The following is a 26,031-nucleotide window of genomic DNA, read 5'->3' as shown; positions in this document are numbered from 1 at the left end:
CGATACGTGTTCGCGTTAGGCCCCCCCCGCGCCCCGCCTCGCCGTTGGGCCCGGAGGAGGTCGCCGGCGCTGCCACCGGCGGGAAGGGGAAACGTCCGGTGTTAACCGGCGCCCGCGTGCAGCCTTCGGACGGGCGTCGCACAGAGACCAAAAGTCCTTCTAGAGGCTTCCCATGTTCCTGCTGCTGCTGCGGAGCGCTGGGAAGTGCCCTAGAGGTGAACGGTGCTCAGTGTATAGAAGGGGCTTTTTTTTCTTCAGGTTAGACTCTCAGGTTTTCTCTCAGGACAGCTTCTTTTATGAGAAGCGATTTCTGTAAAGACAGGCACACCTATTTTATTTCTTAACAGCAAAACGTATAGGGAGATAGGAAATACGGCTTTGCTGTGGCTGATTCTCTTACCTGTTCCCTTTGAGAGCAAGCCTGGAAGTTAATGGAAAAGCTGTAGACGCCATCTACTGTTGCGCCTTGTTTTTAATTTGTTTTTTTTTTAGTTTTAACCCCCCTACATATTTTATTTTCAATGAAGGAACAGACTGCAGTGTAGCAAATTGAAGCCTACAAGACAGGAAGAAGGTGCTCTCAGATGTGGTTTCAGGTTACAGCTAAGATAATGAAACGCTGAGTTTTGTGGAAAGAGGCAGTCCTATTTCTCCCGCTCCTCTGTCTTTCTCCTATTCCATGTATCTGAGATAGCAGTCCTACAGTTGCATGTTAAAGCAATTCAGCTACTAGAGCGATTTTTATTTTTTTTTTTTCCTAGGGACAATTTTTTGCCAGAGCAGACAGCTGAACTGACGTGCTGTATGTATGCTTCATCACTCAACCTGGTCCAGGGGAAGAGGCAATGGTACATATCCTGATAGGAAGAAGAGAGGGTAGGAGCTGCTTGCTGTTAGATTGTATTGGTTTTTTACTGATCCCTTAGGGAGACTGGTTGGCACTTGAGACGTCAACTGAATTTGTCTAGCTGTGCTTTGCCAATAGCTATTGGAACTGGTTTAAGACTGTTACTGCTGCTTCTTTTCAGTTCCTTTCAAAAATCTTTAAAAAACAAGACAAACAAACCAAAACCAAAACAAACAAAAAACCAAAAACCCAAACCAAACTCCCAAAACCAGCTCAGAAACAAGCTTTTTCTCCCAGAAGTTAAGTGTATATCTGTAATTCACTTCCAGAATTGCAAAAATTCATATTCCTGTGGGAAAACATGAGTGTTGCACCAATTTCGTGCATAGGGTTGATGGAATTAGGATTTTATTTTCAATCCATTGGTGACCCAGGTTCTTACACCCTTTCAGTTATAGGAGAATACTGCTTTACTGGAGTATGGAGACAAGCTTTAAGGTGAGGCAGCTATTTTGGAGAGCTTAAAAGTTTTTAAATTGGCCATTCTTATTTACGTACAAGTTAATTCAAATTATTTTCCATTATATTTGTCCTTAAATGCCAGTATGTCACAGATTTTGCATTTGAAAATGCCTTGGAAAGATGAAGAATTGATAGCCATGAATTACAGAGAGCATGAAATGGAGTAGGCAGTGGTTTTATAGCTTGGTCCCAGACAGATGATGGGACCTCTGGAGTACAGGCAGTAGACCTGTCATTTGGGAAGGGTTAAATGAGAATCTGTTCCTACTTTTAGCATCAGTGGACCAATAAATTTGCTAGATCTTTGAGAAGACATGGCAGAACAGCTAATGCTAATGTTCACATTGCCATGGTTTGCTCTCACTATCAGTACTCCATACTTTATTGCCAGTGGTTTGTACTTCTGACAAAGGAACTGTTTCTGTTTAACAGATTCAGGTGATTTCATCGTATTTGTTTACATATTATAGCTTTGACTCTGGAGTAAATTTAGTATTTAAAAAAGCCCCAAAGCCTTGGAAGAATCAAGCACTTGCACTGTCACGTACTTGCACTGCATAAAGGACTAGGTAAATTAGGTGTAAACTATCTTATGTTCTAAGTCATAGCGTTCGCTTAGTTGTCAGTTCAGAACATTTTATGTTAGTTACTGGAAGTACTTTATTTCTTCGCCTCTGACAGAGTCTTATCTTGCTTGCAGTTAAAGTCAGTACAAATTTAGTTTTTGACTGTCATGTTAGAAGCACAGGGAATTGGCTGTAGAAATGTATAATGAATAATTTTAAGAGGCAAAAAAAAAATATTAATTCCTTGTATACATAAGTATTATCTGCTGTACCAGAGCTGAATTTAGCTTAATACAGTTTTTTAAACTCTAGGGTATTTTCAGTCTTTTACTTCATGTTTTAGTGTTGATTTCAACCTATGAATGCTACTTTGGTAGTGGTATAAAAATGTTTTAAAAAATGCAGATATCCTAATATAGGATTCCTTTGTGAAATCAATTTCAGGAAACAGATGCAGAAGAAACAGTCTTACAATTGCAAATGAAACCTGACAGCATGTTACAAATCTGTGAGTACCTACTAAGCCTGTTTCTTTTAAAGAAAATTGCCATGGTATAATATTTTAGCAGGGGCTAAGGACAAGCCTTTACTGGAGAGAGGGATAATCATAGTTTACAGCTTGCTGGACTCACGAAAAGAGTCTAGCATATATGTTTAATTTTTCAATGTACACTTACTTTGTACAATGTACATGCTTGGCATAAGAACAAATATCTTCTGTGATTTCATAATATGCATTGCTGTTAAAAATGTTGACAGTTTTATTTGCAAGCTCTTAACATTTTCTTTCTATATGCGAGCAAAGAAAGCGTTGAACACAGGAGCAAAAAACATTGTTCTTAGTAAATAGGAGGTAAATAATGCACATTAGAGTCACCTCTTCCCTATCACAACATTGTTCTCTAGAGTGGGCAGAAGTCTGGGTGTACCAGCGAGTGGCAGATGGTCTTTTAGTGGATATAACAAATCTGCAATTACCAAACTTACCTCTGGCCTGCAGAGAGGACACAGTAGGAACTGAAACCAATAAAGTCCTGCTACTTTTCTTGTATTAGCTCTATCAGTGCTTTTTAATCAGCTTTTGCTTGCCAGAATTGAGCTTATGTACTCTGATTGTACACAAAAATAATGATCTGTGGTCATCAACCATGTAAAAATGTATCTTAGAAATTATTATGGACCAATTTAAGTGAACAAACACACAAAGCAGGATGGCTTCACATTTCATGTTAGGAGAGCTTGGTAAATCCCAGCTGCTTTGCCAAGTACATGAACTAGATCTCAGTAATCTGAAATGTAGATTTCCGGAAACTTTTTGCCCTTGAAACCTTTGCCTTTATTTATTTTTCCAAATTAACATTTGAATGAGTCCTTTCTAAACTTAGGGGAGTAAACCAGAGGAATCAATATGCCACAAACTTCTGTTTAAGTCTGGCAACCAGCAGCGGTGGGAGGTGCAGTGCCTGTTGAGCAATGGAACATCTTGTGGTAGTAGTCTAGTTATGAAGATTTGATGATAGAGCAAGGCAAAGCTGTGGGTAAGAACTTTTAGCAAACCACCCAATGTAAGTACAAAAAGCAGAAAATTAGTGGGGCACATGAGTTCTGTGGTCTATCAGGCCTGCTACAACTGAAGAACTTGTATACCCAAACCCCTGTTTTATCCAGCTGTCATTAGGCCCCATACAAGTTATTAGGTTTCCTTGCAAGTTATGCTTCACTGACATCCTGTTCTCACTTCTGATAGCTGCCTTAAAACCACAGTGTACACTCAAGTCTGAGGCAACTGTTGCAAATAATAACTTTTGAAAAGTACCCATGGATGTCTAGACAAACAAGTGTCAGGACTATGGCCTGTAAATGACAAAACAATAGGTCAAATTCAGTATAGTGAAAAAAGGAAAATTTTTCATATAAAAATTTCATACAGAAACTTCTTCACAATGAATATGAGGAAAAAGAGGAGAAGGAAAGATAGAATGCAGTAAAAATAAAGACTAGCAAAGTACAAAGAGGGAATAATTTTTTTAAAAAAGTTTGTGTAGGTGGTGAAAAATTACCTACAAATCTTAGCTATACACCTGTATCCTTGTTCCTGTGTTTCGTGTGTGTGTATTATAGTTGAATGTAACTGCACTGTGTAGCGTATGGCTGCATTGTCTGAATCAAGAGTACAGAAGTAAAGTCATCTTTGGAGTCTTACTGTTGTTCCTGTAGTACCTATAATTTTTGACAAAGTAATGCTAACAAAGAAATGAGTCTGCTAACTCGGTCAAACTTCTGAATATAGCAGGTGCAGATGAACACAAGTAAGCTTGTTTAAAAAAAAAAAAAAACAACCCAAAAACCCAAGCACTTGCACTTTGTGTGTGTGGGTGATTATCCATCAACAAATCTGATCGTGAGGTAGAGATCTCAACTAAATTATTATACATTTTATGGAAAGAAGCAGCTATGCAGGGGGACCCTGCTAATGTCCCTGCAGAGGGATAAGCTGCAGCCTGAAACCAATCGTATTAGTCTCACTTTCAATATATCAATCTAGAGAAAGCAAGGTTTTGCTGTTTCTGTGGTGCATGTTTGACTTGGACATAGCACAGCACCCAGAGTGGTGGGAACATTCCCATATCACACAGTCCTATAAGACAAACAAATTATCCACAGGCTTACGTAAGATGGTCTAGGTATGCGTAATTTCTTATACTTTCTCAATATAATGTTGTTTATGTCAAAATTGTGACATTTCTGTACAACTGTAAAAGGACAGACCAATATAATTATTGGCAAAGAAAGTATTTTTAACCTTTTAGCTGCTGGTTAATTATTTGTACTCCAGAATAGTCTCAGAAATCTAAAGAACTGGTCTAGCAACACACTGAAGCTGCCGACGGTTGAAAGCTATCTATAGGATAATGGGGAAAGAAAATGCAGGGAGGTATTTCCTAACTCTACTGACATACGTTAGCGGTGAAGAACTTATGTTGAAACAGAAGTATTTTACTCAATATGAACTTCCTTAAATAGACATGTCTGAAATGTATAAAGCAAATGAACAAGGAAGAACAAACAAGGTTGCCATGCGATACTGGCAGGCCCACAGTTACTGTGACTATTAGCAACCCCTGTCAGGGAGGGGAAGATTACTGTTCCCCTGTGTTAGTAGCATTTGTGATCTGGAACACAAAGAACAGATAAAGAACAGAAGTTCTTTGTTTCCATGGGGAAAAGCCATAGAGGATCAGTTAGAAAAAAAGTTGGTTTGTTTTTTTGTGGGGTTTTTTTTTTTTTTTGTGAGGAGCTAGCAATAATATATTACTGGACAGGAATATACTGTCCACAGGAGGAAAAAGGTTTCATCTGCAGCCTTATGCTCAGAAGGTGGGGAAAACCCTTGAGACCGTGGGTTAATGGCTATTTCAAACAATAAACTAACTGGCTATGTATTACCAGATAGTTTGTAGACCCTTGGGAAAAGTCTGTCCTCATCATACATGGCTGGTGGTTTTTTTGATGGGGCCAGGAAAGGAGTGAGAAGAGCCATGTGTAGAGTTGACCTGTAAAAACTATTTGAAAATACTAATTCTGTACTTGAGTGGAAATTTACAAAACCCTGGACTCCTCACGTTATCATTAGTTACACTGAATTTAGCAGCTTGCAGGGTTACAGCAAGATAAGATATAGATTGTACTTAAATATAGAAATTTGATTAGAAAGTTAATCCACTGTTTTAGAGAATGCCATTGCTTAAAGTAATCTTATTCTGAATTTAGTTTTTATGATACATTTATATTTAGTTTTGCCAAAATAATTGCTGGCTTTCTGGACTGGTCAGTTAGTTAAGTAACAGACAAAGATTTCTATAGCACTTATTAAAGAATGATACAAGAACAGGCATGCAACAGCCTAATTAATATGTACTGTTGACAGTGCTCTAGAGATATTTATATGTAATTGCAGATTCCTCCTTCAGTACTAGGGAAAAAATGTTACATTACGATGACTAACCTAAGTTTTGAGGCAGTAATGGTATCTAGACTATTGGCTTCTATATTAAATTCCATTATTTTAAACAGTTTGTAATTTTAAAATACATGATTTTTAACAACATTAACCAGTTTCGGCTGCTGGCACAAGTGTTGCTAAAATTATATTGTTACTGTTTACTAAAATAATTTTTTAATCCTAATGTAAGAAGATTTCAGGGTGCAAGTTATCAGAAGAGTAAATGCCACGTTGGTGGTAAAACCTGGCTTAGCCAGCAACACCAATGCTTACAAAGTATGTTTCTGTAGTTTACAGCCACCTGTGTAACAATAATACCCTAGGGATATTTTGAAGGATGATATTTTGAAGGATGTTAACGGATACATTTTTATATAGATTATACATATATTTATCCAAAGTTTTTGTAGTCACTGACTATATCTACTTCTGGGGTTAAAACCAGTAGTCCTCAAACAGCACGCAGAGGCAATACACACATGCAGGTCCTCCGGGCGGATATGGCATGCGTTTAATCAAGGCATACATTTGGCAGGTTCGAAATCCAGAAAATTCTTAGCTCTGCTGTGGCTTTGGCTTTCCTTACAGTTGTAGGAGAGGCTTTGATTACTACTGTAGCATTTGTGTGAATCTGTGTTGGTAAAAATATACTTTGTCCGGCCCCTAACTCTCAGCCTGATTATCCATCGCGAATAACATTGTGCCTCTAAGGAAAACTAGGGAAACTTACAGAATCAGCAGTTTTATTTCTAATTAGACTTGGTGTTACCCTTTTAAACTAAGAAATGCCCCCATTCTTTGTGATTGAGTTTCAGTATGAATGTGGAAGCAGAGTCAACATATACCACGAACAACTGGAGTCCAATAGTATGCCTAAAAAAAGACTTTGTTTTTTACACATCATGAATTACAGAAATGTTAGTGAACTGTTAGCTCTACCTTGGAGATTAAGATATGTATGGACATATGCATGTGTTTGTGTGTGTTTGTATAAGCCAATGGCAACACCTCCATTTATCTCAGGCGAAATAAGGGTGATGCTCTGGATCTTCTATATACCATGTCAGTACTCTCACTGGTAGGATGATTTAATTGTATGTTATAAGAGCTCTCCTCACAAAGATTTGCTCTTTTACAAGAATTCATAAATTCAATAACAGAATCATTGAAAAACATTGGTATTATTAATACTGTATATAATACTAATGAAAATAACAAATAGCAGGATGAGCCCCCTGTATTCAGTCTAAATTCTGTAAATATGAGCAATTTAACCTTTGTAGCTTTAGGGGTTTTTTTTGTTGTTTGAAACATGCATGAGATGGAAAATAATCTGTGAGAAAGCACTCAATTTTTAATGCTTTAGGGACCAAAGGCTACTTTTAGTTACTCCAATGTAAGCCAGTTGACTGAATTGAAGCTCTCGCAGTGTAACAGAGTAGAATTTGGCTGTAAGGTAACCTTGTTAACAAACACGTAAGGTGTCTAACATACAAATACAGTCTTTATAATGGCAAATTCAGTTATGCTGGTTTCTTTTTGTTTGTATTGTACAATAAATAGCAATACATGATATCCCTTATTTAGAAACTGATTTCATGCACGGACCTCATTTAAGAAATCTGTATTACTCTAAGTATATTGAAAACTTAAGTGAGAGAATTTGCCAGTGATGACAGTGGGGGCCCAAAGCAATTATATACAAAGATTTGACATCGTCATGGTATTGGAAGTGCCTGTGGCATAAGAGGATGAATTTTAAGTATTTGTGAAAAAGTTTACGATTGTTGCTCTGCAATACTTGTGTCCTTAAACTCTGTCCCTGCGCTGTGAGCCACCCGCGGGTGCACCTTAAATCCCATCCGAGACCACCCCTCTCTGCCTGAAGGCGCTTATTTAAGCGCGTAAATATCTGTAAGAGCACGAGAGCAAGCGCTTGATTTTATATTGCTGAAGGAACTTACTTTAGCTTCCCAACTAGCATTACTAGATGACCCATAATATGCGCCCTATGTCTGTGCTGTTAATGAAACGCGGAGTGTTCATCTGGCGGAGCACCTCCCGCCCGGAGGAGTCATCCCCGGCTGGGAAACGCGGGATCCCGGCGGACACGCTTCCTACCCCGGCTGGAGTCGCGTCCGGGAGCGGTGGTGGTGGGACCCCCTTCCGTCCGCCCTTCCGTCCCTCCCCGCGGAGGGCGAGGCGAGGCCGCGCACGCTGCCCTACCTGCGGCGGGGCTCCAGGCGGGGCGGCGGCAGGAAGGGGGCGGCGCGGCGGGGCGGCGGTTCCGGGCACGTCGGCGGGCGCCGCTCGTTCCTCGCGTTGGGACCCCACCGCCGCTGCCCGCCCGCCCCATGGCCGCTCCGCTGGACCCGCTGCCCCCAGGTGAGGACGATGCCCCGGGGAGCCGGGCGGGCGGGGTGCCCTGCGGGGCGGTGGGAGGGGAGGTGTAGGCGGTGGCGGCTCCCCTGGTCCCCCCCCGCGCCGGTGCGGGACAGGCGCTGCGCGGGCTGCGGCCCGCGGCGTCCTGCCGCCCGGTTCCTTTGCCCGGGCGGGGGTGAGTCGCGGCCGTGGCTCCCGGGAGCCAGGTGAGGAGTCTAGCCCCGGCCGAGATTAAAAGCGTTTGTTAGTTGCTCCCTTCCCCCTCTGCGCACGCTAATTAAGCGTAGTAATAATTTATCATGTGCTCTGCTGATGTGATTTAGTGCAACTTGTCCTGTCAAGCCTGCTGCAGTGTTTAGCGTATAAGTTTAACGTACTTGCTAACAGCACATTAAAAAGCCATTTTCTTAAATTCCCAGACTCACGGTGGTTAGGAAGCCCACACTCTTTAACTTGCATGGCTAATGGTGCAAATAACTTTTAACTACCTCATCTTAGGTGTGCCAGCATCACATTTTTTTTCCTACATATCTGCTCAGACAGTGACAAAGTTTTGAGTAGTTAACAGTACATAAAAATGCACAAGTGCTGATGGACTTTGATTTTTCAGAGAACTAAATATTCTAATATAATTTGCTGCTTTTCCTACGCTTATTCAAATCTGAAATTCACGTGCCTCTGGTCAAAGCACCATTGTTGATTTGGGTTTAATCAAAGGGTTCGTCTCTATGAACAACGTTAATATTAGGGTGATCACTTTGTTCAAGTTGTACTCTTAATGTGTTTGCCCTGCCTTGGTGTGAAAGAGCTCTAATATGTGTAGGGTGTAACTACATAACTACGGCAGACCTTATGTGCTTCACCCATTACTGGCGGTGTCAAGGCTATGTTGCAGGGAAAAACCTCTAACAGAGGGGAACAGTACGATGCTTTGTGAACCCCCCTCCTGCTTAAAGATCAAAATGCTTAGATCTCCAAAACTTACCTTCAGACGTCCTTCTAATGCAAGGATGAAGAGCAGATACAGGATTAGAAGTTTGAATGTGTGTGTGTAGACACATATATACACCTGTGTGTATATATATAATTGGCAAATTGTTCACACTGTTAAGTGCACAGCATTGCATCCCCATTAGACTAGCAGTATTGAACAGACAGAAATGGTGGTGATGGGTACGATCTGCTGTGCCTGTTGCAGACTGGTTATAGTGGACAGGCTCGGGCAGAAGAGCTGTGGCAGCTGCTGAGCAGTCAGTGTGCAGGTGCTGGGTGGCAGAAAGGAACCTTGGGAGCAACCATGGAACCTGTCTTATGTCTGTCTGAGTCAATTTGCATGTGCTGATTTATGTCCATCTGAGTCAACTCACGTGTGGTTCCTGGCAAAAGTGTGGGGAAGTAAGTGTAAGCCAGTGGCTGTATGCTGTCAGTGGGGAGTATGGTGATAGTAATTTTTTTGAGGGATCACAGATAACGTTGTTATCAAGCTGTCTGTCAAACTAACTGTGAAATCAGTCTGCACCGAATAGTCAGTCAGATGATACCTGTATTTCCTGTCGGCCTTTCAACATGCAAAACAGTGGATGTTTTATATTTGAGATAAACAGAGAACTTTCCTCCCTGCTGTTTTGTGCACCTGCATCCAGCTGTATGAGATGAGCTGCAGAATGCTGTGGGAGATACACGTAGGAAAGAGAGAGGGGACATGGTGTTTTAATTGCCTTATTCACAATTAAATATTAAGTCTGTGGTTTTCAAATTATCTGCCTAATATCAGTGGTCAATAAGACCATAGTGAATCATCTGCAGCCAGTATGTGGGGCCTTTATTCTTAGGCTCCAAATATTCATAGACATACATGCCACTTAGAGAAAATGTTGGGACTTGGTAGTGCTCTACAACCTAAAAAACATGGAAATTGCTGTTCTTCATAAGGAACTAGAAAAACAAAAGGTAAGAAATTGAGATATAGGGACAGAAACACAGTTTTAAAAAAAGATGCGGAGTCACAGATTCACAGTGGCTGTTTGTGTGAGATCTAGAAAGCAGGAGTCAATTAAAGGTACCACCCTGTACCCCATCACCTCTTGTAGAGTCACCCTGGTGTCTGTTTAGTCCTTATTTCAAATGCCAGTGTTCTTGGAGCTTCTCCCATTTTTTCCAGTGCTTCCCTCTGGAGCGTGGAAAAGTGCATTACCAGTGTCGCAATATACCTTGGCTGTATCTTGGAGATGTAACAGGATATAACATCTTGGAGGTGTAACAGAGGATGAAACCCTTACCGTAGCTACAGTAGCCACCAGGGCATGGAGCTTTTGTGGGGTCTGCTTTCACCTACCTCAAGGCTACCTCATATTACAAAGGGAAAATAATTTTTTTTTTTTTTTAATGCATATAAGAATCCATAAGGAGGAGCTGTAAAGCCTCCAGAATAAACTGACGATAAGTTGTATGCTTTGCCACTGGGTTTGTTGGGTCTTTGCTGATAGTGGAGAAACAGTGAGACTAGGGATGCCTGTGCTGGTCTTCTTCCCCGGAGCTTTTATTTTTTCTCCCAGTACCTCCTTCTTTTTCAGCTTTCCTTTACAGGTGGGCTTCTCTCTTTGCCCCAGCTCCCTTTCCAGTTCCTTTGCAGCTCTCCACCACAGTTCCCACTTATATCCTCCATTTTTTGGCCTACTGTCATGCAATGTCTTATGCCAGCTTACTGTATTTTCTCATATCCCAGTCTGACTTTCAACCTTATGAAGCTAATGGTGGTTTATACTGTCCCTTGCCATCAGGGCAGGCTTTATCCAGAGCATTCTGTTAATACCATGTTTCTGGAGCAGAGATTTCATATTTACCAGAAAGGACATGTGTGACAAGAATATGTTGTTTTGGCTTTTTTTCCTCTTCTACGTTTGTCCTCCTAAACTTTCTGATGCAATGTGAACATGCTTATCTGAAATTTCATAGACTTCTGCCTTTTTAAAATATTCAGTGTGTCTGTGTTCGAAGGCTATACTCAAGCCTTGTAGATTTTACCCCTCTGATTGTGTGCCACCTACCTAGAGAATGCGTGTGGTCTTCCTGTGGGCACTAGTGCTGAGAAAGGCTGTCCCACCATTGCAGAGAGGGGCTGGGCACCACACCAGGCACTCAGGAACTGCTGCTGATGGGGCTGCCTCGCAGAAGCAGGAGGGAGAACTGCTCTGTCTGGAGGCCTGAGGTTGCTTATGTCCCACTGCTGCAACCTTTTTTGTTTTCAGGCCTGTTGATTGTACTGTTTTGTGTTGTCTTATGCTTCAGCTTGTTGTATTGAGTAGATCTGTAGGAGTAGGTCCCAAAATAAACAATTATGCTAAATTTGAGTTGGTTAGAATAGTGTCTAACTTCTGTGCTGTTTTGGGGCTCTGTTTATACTGTGCATTTTGTAATTAATTTCTGGGACTGTGTTCTAAATGCACCGATTTTTATATTTGAGAGAAGGTAATCGCCAAATATTGATTCCAGCCACCTCTTACTGATTGTGGTTGAGAACATTTAATGTGCACTTGTAGTAAGTATAAGGACTTTAAGAATGAGAGTGATGAGAATGGAGTGAAAACCCTACTATGTAATTTAAAATGCTTTTCAGTTTTTGAGAATGTGATCCTTATCAACAGCAGGGATTCCTTGAGGAAATGGCAGGATGATGTTAAATTACAGGAGTGGTTTTGTGAATCCTGACTCTTGTATGAGACTTGTTTCAGATTCTCCATGCACTTTTGTTCAGTACCCCACTATTATTTGTGAATTTAGCCATTGATGCGGAGGGGTTGACATTTAATGATTCACCTGCAAGTACTTTGAAGATTTATTTTTTTACCCTTTTGATGTTAATATAATTGAAGTTTATGATTCTATTATATACAAATAATTAATGTTCACCTCAAATGTGTTTTTTTATTAGGTTTTGTACTATAATCTGCTGTTTATTATAGTATTAATTTTTGTTGTAGTGGGTATGTTTACTGTTTGAATTATTGCTTTGAGGAAAAAACAGAGTGCTATCTCTTGGAGAACAAAACTTTTATCAGATTTGCTGGATTTTCCTCTTTATTGCAGAATTGTTTTCTACTTGTTCTGGTTTTTTGTGTTTTTTTACTAAAAACAATTTACAATTTTAACTTAAGTCTATCTTTTGTTAGCGTTATCTTAGAGTTGGGTTTCCTTGTTGCATGTAGTTTCTCATCTGTGTGCTAGCAGCTCTGACGTTTTCTAGTTTGTCATGTTTTCTTATGGAAGTGTAATTTTACATAATGCACGTAATGGCTGTATAGTTGTGCTTTATCTTGGTCAGACAAAGAAGCAAAATAGAAATTGCCAGACAGAAATATTTTGAGGATTATGCCGTGATAAAGCTTTCTTATTTCCAGTAGATCATGCAGCAAAAGAGCCGGTGGAGGATACAGATCCAAGCACTCTTTCCTTAACAATGGTATGTGTTTCTAGACTAACACAGTTAAAATCATTGTAGTTCTCAACAGTTATGTAGTGCAGAAGTGAGGCAAAACATTCAAGAATGTTAATTTAAACTGTGCATATATATCCATGGGTTTGTTTAGCCACATGACTATATAAAAATATTTTAATTTACTAACCCTTTGCAATTAAAGTGTGAATAAAAATACCAATAGGTACTTAAGCGGAATTGGATGTTACTGGCTGAACTGTCTATAGGATAGCCTCTAGAGGCTATGACAGTACCATTTTTTTCATTTAAAAAAACCAAAAGCAACAACCAACCAAGAAGGATTGGTGCAGACATACTTCTCTCTATATGGGTTGGAGGGATAAGAAAACCCATTTAAGGCTTAAAATTTCAATTGTACTAAGTTGTTATTCCTTCCTGTACCTATTTTGTCTGGTGAGTAAGTCATGAAAAGGTAAGACCAAGCAGCAGTGCCTTACAGCAGGCATGTGTGAACCTAGGGAGGGACCAAACTGTGCTCTCTAGTGCTTGCTGGCAAACAGAGTAACACCATTTATGACAAGTTTTTGTGTCTTAGGATATTAAACGTGCCAGTTTTATGCTGAAACAAGGAGTATACCAAGTAAAAGTAATATGAAATTCTGTGAAGTCTTTTAAGAGTTCTTAATGTTTCTATGGATTGTTTTCTCTGGGGAAAAGTTACAGTGCCATGTAGCCCAGAGAAGGCTGTTTTCTAATGTAGTTATGTAAACAGATTGAAATGCATTACTTTACTTTATGGATGGCAAGTGAGCAAGCTATTGCTTTGCCTTGCTGTTTTCTTCCCTTTTTGTACCTTTGCAACAGGGAGTCAGCAAGAAACTCTGAAAATATCAGAAGTACTTCAAATGCTGATCTGTCATTGGGATCCATTATTGTGGTCTGTGTACATACCTTTGTGTCAGCAGGTTTTAATAAAAGATATAGAATTTGTGATTGTTTTTGTGGACTGACTAAATTAGATGCTGTGTTTTGCCAAGGGGAGTTTTTAAAAGGTGGGGGAAAGGTGCTATGTTTGAGACAAATTAAAGCTTGTTTATCACCCTCCCTCCCTTAAATTAAGATGTCTTTAATCTGTTTGCTTGGTTACAAGCTTCTATAAAAGCCACACCTACTTTTACATAAGGGTAGGGGTCATAGGGAAGGAGGTAGATTTCAGGTATAACATAAGTTATAACATGCCTGGAAATCAGCAGCTATCCCCTTAAACTCAGTAATAATAGTTTTCTATTGCATCTTAATCAGCTTTTTAATTTTAAAGCAGAAGGGAAAAAGATTTTTTTCTTTCAGTACAGTAACATTTTAGTAAAAACTTATATCTGCTAAAAGAGCTTCTGAAGTCATCTCTGTTCCTCCTGGTATGCATTGCCTTTTCCAGATTATCTTAAATGCAAAATTTCTTTCCCAATCTCTGCTTTTTCACTAAAAATATTTCATTTAAAAATACTGCAGGAAAGCAGCAATCTCTATTACTTTTGCATGAGCTAATCAGCAGTGTTAGTAGCATCTCAGTTCCCACATAAGAAGAGTGTTACTGTGTCTGACTGTAGACAGATCAACCAGTAGCAATTTAAGAGATGCAACTATATACTCTTTCTCCAGCACAATTACACTCAAAATAACAAACATCTGTGTCTCTTGCATTTTTGTGACAGACTGAAAAGTATCCTGTCCAAGACACAGGAGTACCTAAAGGTAAGTATTGTGAATTCTTTCTATTCAGGTGTCATAGATCTGTGTTGTTACGTGCGATAAAACCATTGGGTTTATCTAACAGATTGGAATAATCTTACTTTTTCCTAGATGTTTATGTTTTAAATATAGTGTTGTCTTCTGTATTTTTAAGGCCAGTTTGGTGTATATATATAACTTTTGAAATTTCCTTCCAAAGTTTAGATTCGATCTAAAAGTCAGTCTAAAACTGTTATTAGAAGATCTTTGTTCTCAATTTGGAGGGAAAATACAGTGGTGCCATCAAAAAACAGTGTTCAGAGAACAGATGTTAGAGATGTGATAATGTTAGAAGGTGGCTTTGAAGAGATTACCAGTGCCTTCAGGTTATCAGAAATATAATCCAGAAATACCTGATTGCGTTCTCAGCCCTATAACCAATTAACTCTTTCTGCCATCTTTTACCTTCAGCAGGTATTAATACCATCCACTTGGGAACTTAATATAGGTCCACTCTGCACAAGTTTCTGCCTCTCCTCACTGAAAATGGAGTGAGGAAGTGCAGGTTCTGTATTGCACTGAAGTCAAATACATGGATTACACAGCATGAATATCCCCTTTATGGTGTCCTTGACGTGTGGGGTGGGTTTATTTTTTTGTCATCTCAGGCTTCATAGTTGGCTTTTGTCCAGGGAATGCACTGGCAGGGTCTCAGTTGAGAAGCACTCTGCAAGTAGTGTGATCTCCATCCATCCTGTGTTGCACATCAGGTCTGCAGCGGGGAGAGTCATAGAAAACTATGCAGAAGGTAGTCACAGTGGAAACTTTTGCTGAGGAGCGTGGACAATATACCAATGGGGTCAAAGAAAGGTTAGAGACCTTGAGGGAGCCAGCCAGAGGAAACAAGCATCTTCTCAGAAGTGCTGTTCAGTGGGGAAAGAGAATGTGGGAAGAAAACTAATTCGAAATCATAAATTACTTTCTGTTTATTTGCAGCCAGGTGGTTTGTTCTTCCAACTGTTTGTTAACACTAAAGCAATTTCTCTGTAACATTCTTTTCCATGTCCTGTTTTTTATTTCACTCGTGACATTGGGTCCTCCATAAAATTAATTAGATAAATTCCTGCATTTCAAATTTGTCAAAGTTGTTTGACATCTGAGATGACATGTGAGATTGCATGTTTTAAATGCATTTAATTTAAAAAAGAAAGCTGAGAGGAAGTGGAAATTTCAGCACTTTCTGTAGAAAGGAAATGAACTTGGTTTAATTTTAGTTTCTGCTTCCTCTTACTAAGTGTAAAAAGATATAAGTACTAATATAGCTTGGCATTTCCCCTTTGGAGTTGAAAGTGGTACAAATACCTCTTAATATTCTGTTTGTTTTTTGATTTAAATTTTTCTTTTGAGAACGACTTTTCATAACTATTTCTGTAAAAATACAGACTTAGAAATATGAATATGTGAGCTAAAAAGGGTTACAGATGTGCAGGTCTGATGCTATGTAACACAAAATTATGTTTGCTTCAGATATGTTTGAATAGACAGTACATTGGCTGGGGGTGGCGTGGGGGCTGTTTTGTTGCTTTTATAGGTCAATTAACTAAGGGACCGTTTGTGGGCCATAACTTCTTAAAGTTCTTAGCACCCTCTACTGATTATGAATTAAAGATGAGCTGAGGGAACTTACAGGATTAGTCTTAATGTTTTCATCATGTTTTGATTATAATTCTATCCCCACTCAGATATAGAACAAATGTCACACATAATGTTTCCACACAAATGAAGTGGAATTCTGATGACCATACTCTGCATTTTCAGCCAGACTTTTTTGGATTATTTTTTTGTTGTTGTCGTCTCTGGACCTACAATCATAAAGAATAAAGATGATCCTTATTCAACATTTACCCTGCTGGGGGTGAAATACTCTGGCTTTAAGTTTCAGCAGTCTTATAAAACCAGAAAAAGAAGAAAATAATGATTTTGTTAGTTTTTGTCTTTCTTGCAAAGTAAGGAGGAATTATTTGATTCAGATCAATTTCTTGAGTGAGATAAAGAAATATGTCTTCTTTTTGTTATTTGATGATTCATAAAGATAACAGCTGTTCTTTAAAGACATCTTACCACTAAACAAACAGCCAATGGAAAGGTACCAGCACTACAAATGTAGTCATCACGACAGAGAGTTCTTGTGTGTAAAAAGGTGTGGAATGTAACCTCTTCTAAGTTCGTGTTATTGGTTGGTCAGTACCTGACCCAGGGGAATGATGCAGATGGTTTGATGATGAGGACCTTATTAATCATGCAGAGTAAAATTTGTCTGTTCGCACAAGGTGCACATCTTGTACCCCACGTTAAGGGCTGAAGTAAAGCTTGAAAGGTAAATAGAGTTCGTGCTGTGCTGGAGAATGTTGCGCTTTTCAGTGGACTCCTAGGGCAGGTGATAAACACACTTTGAAAACAGATTATTTCAGTGCTTCGGAAAACTGTGTAGTAGAGATAAGTAGGATGAGCCTAATTCATAAAGCAGCAGAATAAAAAGTAAATATTAGTGTAGTACATATTTTAACAATTAACATTGTAAGTATGATGAGAAAAGCAAAGCAAAAAGGATTATACTGACTTGCAACAGTCGTCATCAGCCTACTTTGATGTATTGGTTCAGTTAATATTCTCTGGTCAGCTTTCTCAAAGAACATAACTTGCTTCAAAAATAGCGTGGTGGTTTAAAAAACAACTGCTATACTAATATCTGATTTCTGCAAGGATTATTTTTCTTTGCACAGTCGTGCTCTGCATGATGGTTGTGGTCTCTGCTAATTTAATATTTTTGGGCTTTTAATCCAACATTTCCCAGTAACTGGTCATGATATGGAGTTAAATTTTGTATGCTAGACACTTGTAAATTTTGTTTGATAGTTTTACTATTTAAATTTGTATTTGGGTGGAAGACCAGTGTTTCACAGTCTTTGTCTTAGATGAGGAATACCTAACAGATCAAGTTACATTGGAAATTGCATCTGTGAACATCAAGACCCTTACATCAGATTCTGGCCTAATTCAACAGGTAAGAAAAATGATACCTGAATGTGAACTAAGTTTTTGCTGTTGATTAAATAAGTATGGTAACAAATAAAGATATTTTCAGACCATAGCTGGAGAGCATGGAATTACTCAGTAAAACCGACCAGAAATAAGCTCTATTTTGAAAAGAGTTCAATGAAGTGAGCTTTTGTGGAGAAAAGCAAAAGAATGGTTATTTAATCATTAATGTGTACTTTGTAGTTTAAATAGGATTTGATTAGTGTATAGATGCTCTGCAGAAGAGCTGACAAAGCATTAAGGCTTTGTCATGCATGCTCTCCCTCTTTCCTGCTGAAAATAGAGCCAAAGCAGAGAATAAGTGAAGAGGAATCCTAGGTTTTGGAGTCCTCATGTTTTGCCCTTAGGGAGGCATTTGACTGTTGTGCTTTGAATTTGGGATACTGCTCTTCCGTAGTGGAAACACTCTCCACTGTTCATGAAATGTTACGTTGCCATAGGGTGGGCAATGTTGAGTGGCTCCCATTCTCCAGGCTTACCATCTTTGAAAGTGAATGTTATTTGCTGAATTTCAAATTGATTCTCTTTGGGTTGAGCAGAAAACTTGGAGAAGAGAAATGAATGAGCATTTTCCAGCGAGATGAAGAATTAAAAGGAATTCCTTATGCCAGAGTCCCAGCTGAAATTCATCAGAAACAAACATGGGTTTGGTATGCATTTCACAGATGATGGAGGTAACCGTCGCATTCCCATCATCAAAAAGAGGGCATGTATTGCCAGCTTAGAATCACTATAAAGATATTTCAGTGTATTAGGGTGTTAATGGTTCTACAGAGCTGGAAAACTTTCTGCTTATCTTCAGATTTTGCATAGTTTATGGCTTTGATTAGACCTGTACAGGTTGTTTGGATTTCAGTTGTGGGCAAAAATTACTCTGCCCTTCATTTCATGGGCAGTAACACTACATTGTCTTATTGCAATTACATTACAAGAAAATGATCTTGAGTAAACCTGAATGCATCTGACTTGATAAAAGTGGATAATAACTAATCAGTAAAATTACCAATTTTGAAAACAGATGTATGCCACAGGTAAGTATGCCTGTTTTTCTTCGTACTTTTCGCAGTACTAGCCACTCTTTGTTATTTTTTATCAGGAGACATAATGACATCTCGTAAAGTCATTTAGGTGTTAACTTTCACAATACAATGTGAACTTTCATGAATTCATAAAGTCTGGGAAATGTTACTGAAGCTCAGGACAGCAACTCAGCTGTTGCAAACTAAGTGAACAGTATCCACTTTTCCTTTTTTTTTTTAATATTTTTTTCTCTTTCATTTTTATTTGCTTGTTTGTTTCTTTTGAAACAGATCTCTGGGGAGACTGAGCTGTGATGGGCAGCTCCTCATTGTCCCAATGAGCTACCCTTCTGGGGATTTGCTGCTCAGGGCTCAGTAATAATGTTCTACATTTTTAAGGAATTTGTGGGAATGCAGACGACGACTATAATCAGGATTTCCATATTTAATTTTTCTTAAACTTTGGGTGTTTAAATGTTGCTATGAAGGCCAAGTTCATGTTTGAAAAAGCTCTGTCCAGAGAAAGCTTATGTGGTGCCATTGCAAAAATTAACCTTCTAGAAGATAACGGCAAGGATTATTTGTTGTAAGTGGTATATGCGGTGTTAGATCTGTCTTGAGCAGAGATCAGACATTTTGTGGGGTGAATTGATGTTGCGTGTGTGATCTTGCAGTTTTCAGGGAATAAAGAAATGCTGAGAACAACATGCAAATTTTTCCTTTCCTAACAAAGTCTTTTAATAATTTGGAGATAGTTTACCTTCTTTATAATTGGACTGTGAATGTATGCATGTTCACCACATCAACTGAAACTGCCTTTATTCTATTTTTAGTGGATTTCTTAGTGAAGAAGGTGTAGCAGTTAGGAATAGAGTGTCTTATTACATGGTATTGTTACCCAGTTGATTTGTGTTTCCATGCACAGCCTGCAAAATGTTAAAAAGCCTGCTGTGATAGTTTTGGAAGAATTACGCAATATGAAAAAATCAACAATACTTTTACTGCAGCTATCTAAGGGGAAAATCCCCATCTGCTTTCATCTTTAAATCCTCAACAGAAGAAAGCTATTTCACCTGGCTCCACACCCGCGTACTTAAAGTAAGGGCAGCTGCAGTTTACCGCAGTCTTAGGATCAAGGTGCTATCCTTCCAGTTTTCAGATGTTGCTCTCCAAATAGTAAATTGAAATGTTACAATGTGTGTTGCAGTCTCAAGCTGCTAAGAAATTTCAGTATGTTTAATTATCGGGCAAAAAGCCACTGAGGGAATGTTTACTTCAAATAGGAGGAGGGTTAGATGTGAACCAGCAGAAATGTTCAAATCCAACTGTTGTCTAGAAAAGCTTCCTATGTATGTAAAGAAATTTGTAAAAAAAGCTCCTCCACTTTTCCTAGATCAATAAAACAATCCCTTACTGCTCTATGTTACCGGCAAAATTCTCATTTTTTTTTCATTAAAAAGTATTTAAAAAATCTTTTTAATCAAACCATATGAATTGTTCAACAACTGTTGAGGGATTAAGAACAAATTATTCAAAAGGTGTAACGCCATAGCATATCATCAATAAAGACGACATTGTGGGTCCAACAAACAGGGCAGTTTTATGAGTTAAAGCATGAAAATACTGCCTGAAAAGACTGCAGATTGTCTGTAATTCCTCAAAACCAGATATATTCCCTGTCTGACTTTACAAGCAGCTCGGGACCTTTCTGAGTAATCTCGTGGCACTTGTAAGTTAGTCAAATAGTTATTCTCATGTTTAAATACATTGTTCTGATTTATATTTGTTTTCTGCATTGTAGCCAGAAGACAAAGACACGCAAAGCCATACTGATGAATCACTTTCAGGTAATATGTCAGCTTTACTGTTCTACATATTTTATTCCTAGATTTTTCTGTGAAACTGCTATCTGTCATAACCAAGAACTGCCTGGGTAATCAATGCTTGTGGAGCTCATTTTATTACCAGTGTCATTTACAGCTTCCTCTTTGTTCTAAAGGGGGTGGTGATCAATAATGCAGACCATACAAAATGTGTAAGTTGGGCTTTCCAAATGCATCTAGTAAATCCACCTTTGGAAGAAATCTGTAAACAGCTACCTGCAGGGAGCAGAAGCTGGAGGTGGGCTGTGGGGTTTATCCCATAATTGTATGAGCTCGGCTGGGGTGTGTTTGGACGATATACAGCCCTGTTAATCTAACAGTGAACAACTGAGAATTTCCTGTTAATAAATAAGCTTGTCCTATCATGTAGTATTAGGATCATGCAATTAGGTGGGTAGGTCATGATTTGCTCATCTGTATCTAACACAGGGCATCTTAGAAAAGCAGGTTTCTTTATAATGCTTTTGGTAGTCTGCACATGGTATAGCACAAGAAGCAGGTTGGTTTAGTTTTGTTTACCTATAACTGTGCCCTGTGTTGTCTTTACTTCTTCTTCCCTGCTTCTACTGGAGGATAAAACTTACTCTGGCATCCTTGCAAAGCAAAATAAGATGAAATTCAGATAGGGTGCTCTCCTGCCCTTTGAGCTCAGCCAGAACTTTGATTGGATTACATTCATTTTGCCTTGTTTGTATAACTAAATCTTGGTATGAGTGAAGCAAGCAAATTTTGTCTCACTTCAGCAAGAGTTTAGGGTTCGCAAGAAGAACATAATAGTTTACGTATGTATTTCTGTAGAAAACAGCTGCAAGGCCTGTGGAATACCCGTGAGCAAAGATGTCACCAGAACATGTTTCCCCTTAACAGGGAATCTAAGCATTTGTATGAAGTTATGTGTCTGCAGCAGTGTTCTTGCTGCACGTCCTAACTTGTTGAAAACTTCAGAAGTTGTCTTTGGCCTGCTAAAAAAGCAAGCTGATGAGCAACGTTACAAAAATAACAGTAGTCTGTTCTTCCCTTAAAAAAAAAAAAAACACCACCAAAGTGCATGCAGAAGCTACATTCAGCTGAGACGCTTTTATAGCACTAATATTCAGAATTAAAAAAAAAATCACAATGCGACGGTCTTTCTGGAATTTTCACACAATCTGACAACAATTACTCCAAAGGAAAACCCAACCAACCAACCAACCAAACCTCTATGAGTAGGTGGTGCTGAGTATCAGATTTGCCCTTTGCCAGAGATACAGTTCAGGTCTCCTAGACCAACACTGATCTGGCGCTTGTAAATTGTGTCACTGTTTCCTGTTGTTGTTTTTAATCACTCTTTTGATCAGTATCAGTTTTCTTATCGTAGTGCCCCTTTTTCAAAGAGTTTTATCCCAAGTGGGACCAGTTACTGCCCTATTTCAAGCTATACAATGAGGCTGGAGGACAAAAGCTTTAGAAAGTGCTTTTAGGCTGCATCTGTTATCTACTACTCTTTGACATACCGAACTCTCCCTGCCTTCAAAAAGGAGCAGGGAGAGTTAAGGTCATATCCACAGCCAAAATGCTCAAACAGTGCCCTACACCACTGCAATGTTAAAGGTCTTAGTATTAGTCTTTAACTGGAAGTATGACTAAAACTGATTTGTATGTGCTTTTATGGGTTATTAATATATAATATAGTCTGATAGCATCACATTGTTGACAATGCTGGGGAGACATTGACTGTTGTGTGTGGGAGACCTCTAAACAGCACTTTTCAGTATTTGATGCAAATTTTAGAACCTATCACCACCTACTTACAGCAACTGGGTATTTTTATTTTTCTCACACATAGAAGAGTATGCACTTTATTCCTTTCCATAATGCGCATTTAAAATAGGCTTGCTTGGTAGAACAGGGACAGTCTTTATTGCAAGAGCCCTTACAAAGCAAAGGAACATTTCCAGTTTTTCATTGTGTTAAAGTACTAGATGTTAGTTGTGTTTGCAGCTGTCAGCAGAGATTCTCTTGGTGCAAATATTTCATGTTGTTACAAAAGCAGCAGTTCAGAAGTGCAAAGCCTTTTCCTTCATCCTACAATATATGTATACAAGATGTACAGAATGTGCACATAATCCTGTTAGTGATGTAAGCAGGGATTATGGCAGATTCGAGGAAGCGACATAGTTCCCAAAAACAAAAAAGGGGAATATCCCAGCTCACACACTGGATAGAATTGCATGCCTTTTCTATAAAAGTATAAATATGGTGCTTTCGAAATACTGTCCTTTTGATTATAGCCACTGATAGTAGTGAAGAGAGAAGTCTTAGATCATTTCATACATACTTTACAAGGAAAGGCATTAACATGTCACTATTCTGACTATTTCAGAAATTATTCACAGGAACATAATACTCTTCAACCCTTTGTGCTTTTAACTTTTTGTTCCCGGTGATACCACAGCAATAGATCCTAACTTCTCCCCATGTCATGGTTTTCACTGCAGATCTCAAGAAAACCTGCAAGGAAAATGGCACCTGCTCCTTGTGCGTATTCCGTGCACCGACCATCAGTGACATGCTCAATGATGAGGACTTGTTGTACACAGTGAGGCTAAAGCTGGATCCCTGCCACCCAACAGTGAAAAACTGGAGAAATTTAGCAAGCAAGTGGGGGATGACTTACGATGAATTGTGTTTCCTTGAACAGAAGCCCCAAAGTCCCACCTTGGAGTTCTTGCTACGGAATAGTGACAGGACTGTGGAGCAGCTGATTGATCTCTGTAAATTTTATAAGAGAATTGATGTTGTGAAAGTGCTGCTGAAATGGATGGAGGAGGAATGGCCCAAGAGAGGGAACAGAACTTATCAGAATGACTTCTAGGTCAAAGAAAGTTGTTAGTCTGTACATGTTAAACACTGGGACTAGCTGCCACTAGTACATGGGAAGTTGCCCTTGCAAGAGAGAGAGAGAGCGAGCCTGTACTGATGGTTTGTATACCGTGTAAGCTTTATGTACTGTATACACACATGTATGTTCTGTGCCCCTAGGGTTGCAAAGATAACCTGCCAAAAGTGGATGGAATAATGCAGGTTGGGTTCTTGAGTCTACAAATGCCTTCAGTTCTTTGCTGCTGTTCGTAGGCTTCCTAAGCAGAAGAGGAGTGAAAGAGCCAGACTGCTGGTTTTACTGCAACAGTTGTGAACCATGCCAGCTGTGTGCTGTTGCTATTGGGAAAGCCACAATTAGAAGGCAAGTCTCGTGGCCTTTCTGGCAGCCCTTCCACAATTTTATATGTTCTATGTAGTAGAAGATGAGGAGGTTTTTTTTTTCTTTTTTTTTTTTTTAAGCTTTATGACACTGGTTTTGGCACAGGAACACCTCAGTGTTCCAAGCAGCAGTTTGGATTTGCATGTTACAATTAATTCAATGTTTTAACATCACATTCAGACACTATTAAGCTTTAAATCTCTTGTATAAGCAAAAATAGATGTTAAACAAAACAATTATTTGCATACTTCTACATCATAGGGCATATATTTGCTATAGAAGAAATCATGCAATTCAGAGACACTTTTCAGCCCATAACCACTAGGGACCAAAAAAAACAATTAAAATGCTTTATATTTAAAATTAGTTTCCAAAGTTTTGAAGAAAATGTACGCTATGAGTGTACTTACCTGTTTAATGCCTCTCCCTTTGCAGTGTGAGGTGGTGGCTAGGCTAATGCCTCACCCACAGTATATCCTTAGTGTACTTCCCTTTTCACAGCCTGTGGTTTTCTTTACAGTCCTGTGGGTTGACCTGCTTTCTGTCCCACACCAAACTAGTTGCACATGTGAAACTAGCACAAATTTATATATTGATGAAAGCCACTCTAATGGGAAATTAACAGGGGAATTCATCTACAGTCCAGGTGGATGGTTATTAAAGCACTTGTGGTGGTTTAGACTGATGTTTTTCAAAGAATTTTGATACTCTGAATTACTCTGTTTACACTTTAAATATTTTAGAAATTGGTCTTTTTCCTACCATTCTTCTGTGTTCTAATGTTTTAAAAAAACTCCTGAAAAATCAGTTACACAATACAATGTATAAAGTACTCATAGCTATAATGCCACACACAAAAATGTTGTGACTTAAACATACTTCTAGTTGTTACCCTTACTAAAAGCATCTCAGACAATACTAATATGTACATAGGTGTATATACCAAAGCACTGGTGAACAGTATGTCAAGATGTGGGGCAAAACTAGAATGGGGTACAGGTTGATGCACTGTTTACTTTTCTTGAGTAGAAATGACTAAGAATTAGTAGCAAAGCTGAGGGAATTCTGATGCTGTATACTGAGTTTCTTAACTGTAAGAGAATAGAAGGGACCTCTAGTAATACTGTACTATAGATACTGAGTGATATTGTTACAGAGGATCTAGAAGTAAAGACTAACATTTTCAATGTCAGGCATTAGTTCTGGGGTGACATAAATTAGCTTTATTTTAGTGACTTCAAGAAGCTGAAAATCTAGTTTCAAGGTAAAAGACTGACCTAAATTTGAGGTTTGAATTTTTTAAAAACTTGTGGAAGAGCGGAATTTTTAATAACTTTTTTTTTTTAACTATTCCTCAAAAACACTGCTACTCTTTAGAACAGTAAGTTTTCTAGCCATATTTTAAAGAGGAAATTGTACTGCTCTATTTTGTTGGGGCTGCAGTTCAAACGTTTCATGTCCCTCTTCTAGGAACAGGGGTTTCCCAAAAGATGTCTGTCAACTATAACTTTTGCAAATAATCTTCTGTCTTTAGTTAGGAGCGCTAGAATTACCTTTGAGGACTACTGCCTGTGGCTGGGCTGCCTGCTATTTTCAATTCCTACAGAGGCATCCACTGAGTATGGGCAAATAGCTTGTAATACAACTTGTTCAACATACTCCCCATACTTTAGGCCTGCTATATGCATGATTTAGGATCATGTATCAAGTTGTTCTTCAGAGTGATGAGTGCTGGCACATATGCCAAACAGCTTCTCTCCCCCATAACATACCACAGTTCATATTATAGTATGCTCTGCTCCGGTAGGTCCAGTCCAGCAAGGAGCTGGACCTCTCACCTAAGACTCAGAATGGGAACATGAAATGATGCAGCAACATTTCTGAATCAAGATGTTCAATTGAAATCTACCCCTTTTCCTGTTTTCTGGCTAAAACTTGTAAAATTTTGAAGAAACACTGTTGTCTTGTGGAAAGGAGTTCTGATCCCTTGAGGCTCTTGAAAAGTCAACGTCAGCTGCAAGGATTCATGTCTGATGGAAATAAAGCTGCTTCTGAGAGTTCATATGTGGATTCTGCATAAATTCAGCACTGAAGGTTGAAAATGTTAGCCTTAAACTTCAACACACACTGGATTAGTATACTTGAAATATTTTTTTCCTCTTTGTATGGCATGAATTGAGATGTACACACTTTTTTTCGTTTTATATCTGTTTACAAGATATTGGGTCTGAGTCTTCAGTTTATTCTTATATCTTGTGTTATAATGCATACTATTTTTAGAAGAAATATAGATTGTCGATGTTTGA

General features: G+C 38.9%; 1 protein-coding gene across 10 annotated transcripts; it reads left to right on the top strand.

Moving 5' to 3' along the window:
• Positions 1–82: 82 nt before the first annotated feature.
• EDARADD (EDAR associated via death domain) lies at positions 83–26,031 on the top strand. 10 transcript variants are annotated; one of them, XM_063328974.1, is made up of 8 exons: positions 83–215; positions 762–848; positions 2,380–2,443; positions 12,721–12,779; positions 14,468–14,507; positions 17,432–17,547; positions 20,403–20,448; positions 22,962–26,031. In XM_063328974.1, the coding sequence occupies exons 2-8, from the start codon at positions 846–848 to the stop codon at positions 23,336–23,338; spliced, it is 705 nt and encodes a 234-aa protein (XP_063185044.1). In that variant the 5' UTR covers positions 83–215; positions 762–845; the 3' UTR covers positions 23,339–26,031. The 10 variants fall into 10 exon arrangements, with proteins under 10 accessions (XP_063185044.1, XP_063185046.1, XP_063185045.1 ...); XM_063328976.1 differs by having other exon boundaries at positions 12,718–12,779; positions 17,459–17,547; XM_063328975.1 differs by having other exon boundaries at positions 12,718–12,779; positions 17,447–17,547.

This window comes from Chroicocephalus ridibundus, chromosome 3, assembly GCF_963924245.1.
Source record: "Chroicocephalus ridibundus chromosome 3, bChrRid1.1, whole genome shotgun sequence".
NCBI classification, from domain to species: domain Eukaryota; kingdom Metazoa; phylum Chordata; class Aves; order Charadriiformes; family Laridae; genus Chroicocephalus; species Chroicocephalus ridibundus.
The sequence above is the reverse complement of the archived record's forward strand: the minus strand, read 5'-3'. Positions and strand labels throughout refer to the sequence as shown.

Coding starts and splice junctions, on each gene's coding strand:
- EDARADD (XM_063328973.1), top strand. Junction 12,780..14,467: donor GCACTCTTTCCTTAACAATG/GTATGTGTTTCT, acceptor TTTTTGTGACAG/ACTGAAAAGTATCCTGTCCA. Junction 14,508..17,431: donor AGACACAGGAGTACCTAAAG/GTAAGTATTGTG, acceptor TTTGGGTGGAAG/ACCAGTGTTTCACAGTCTTT.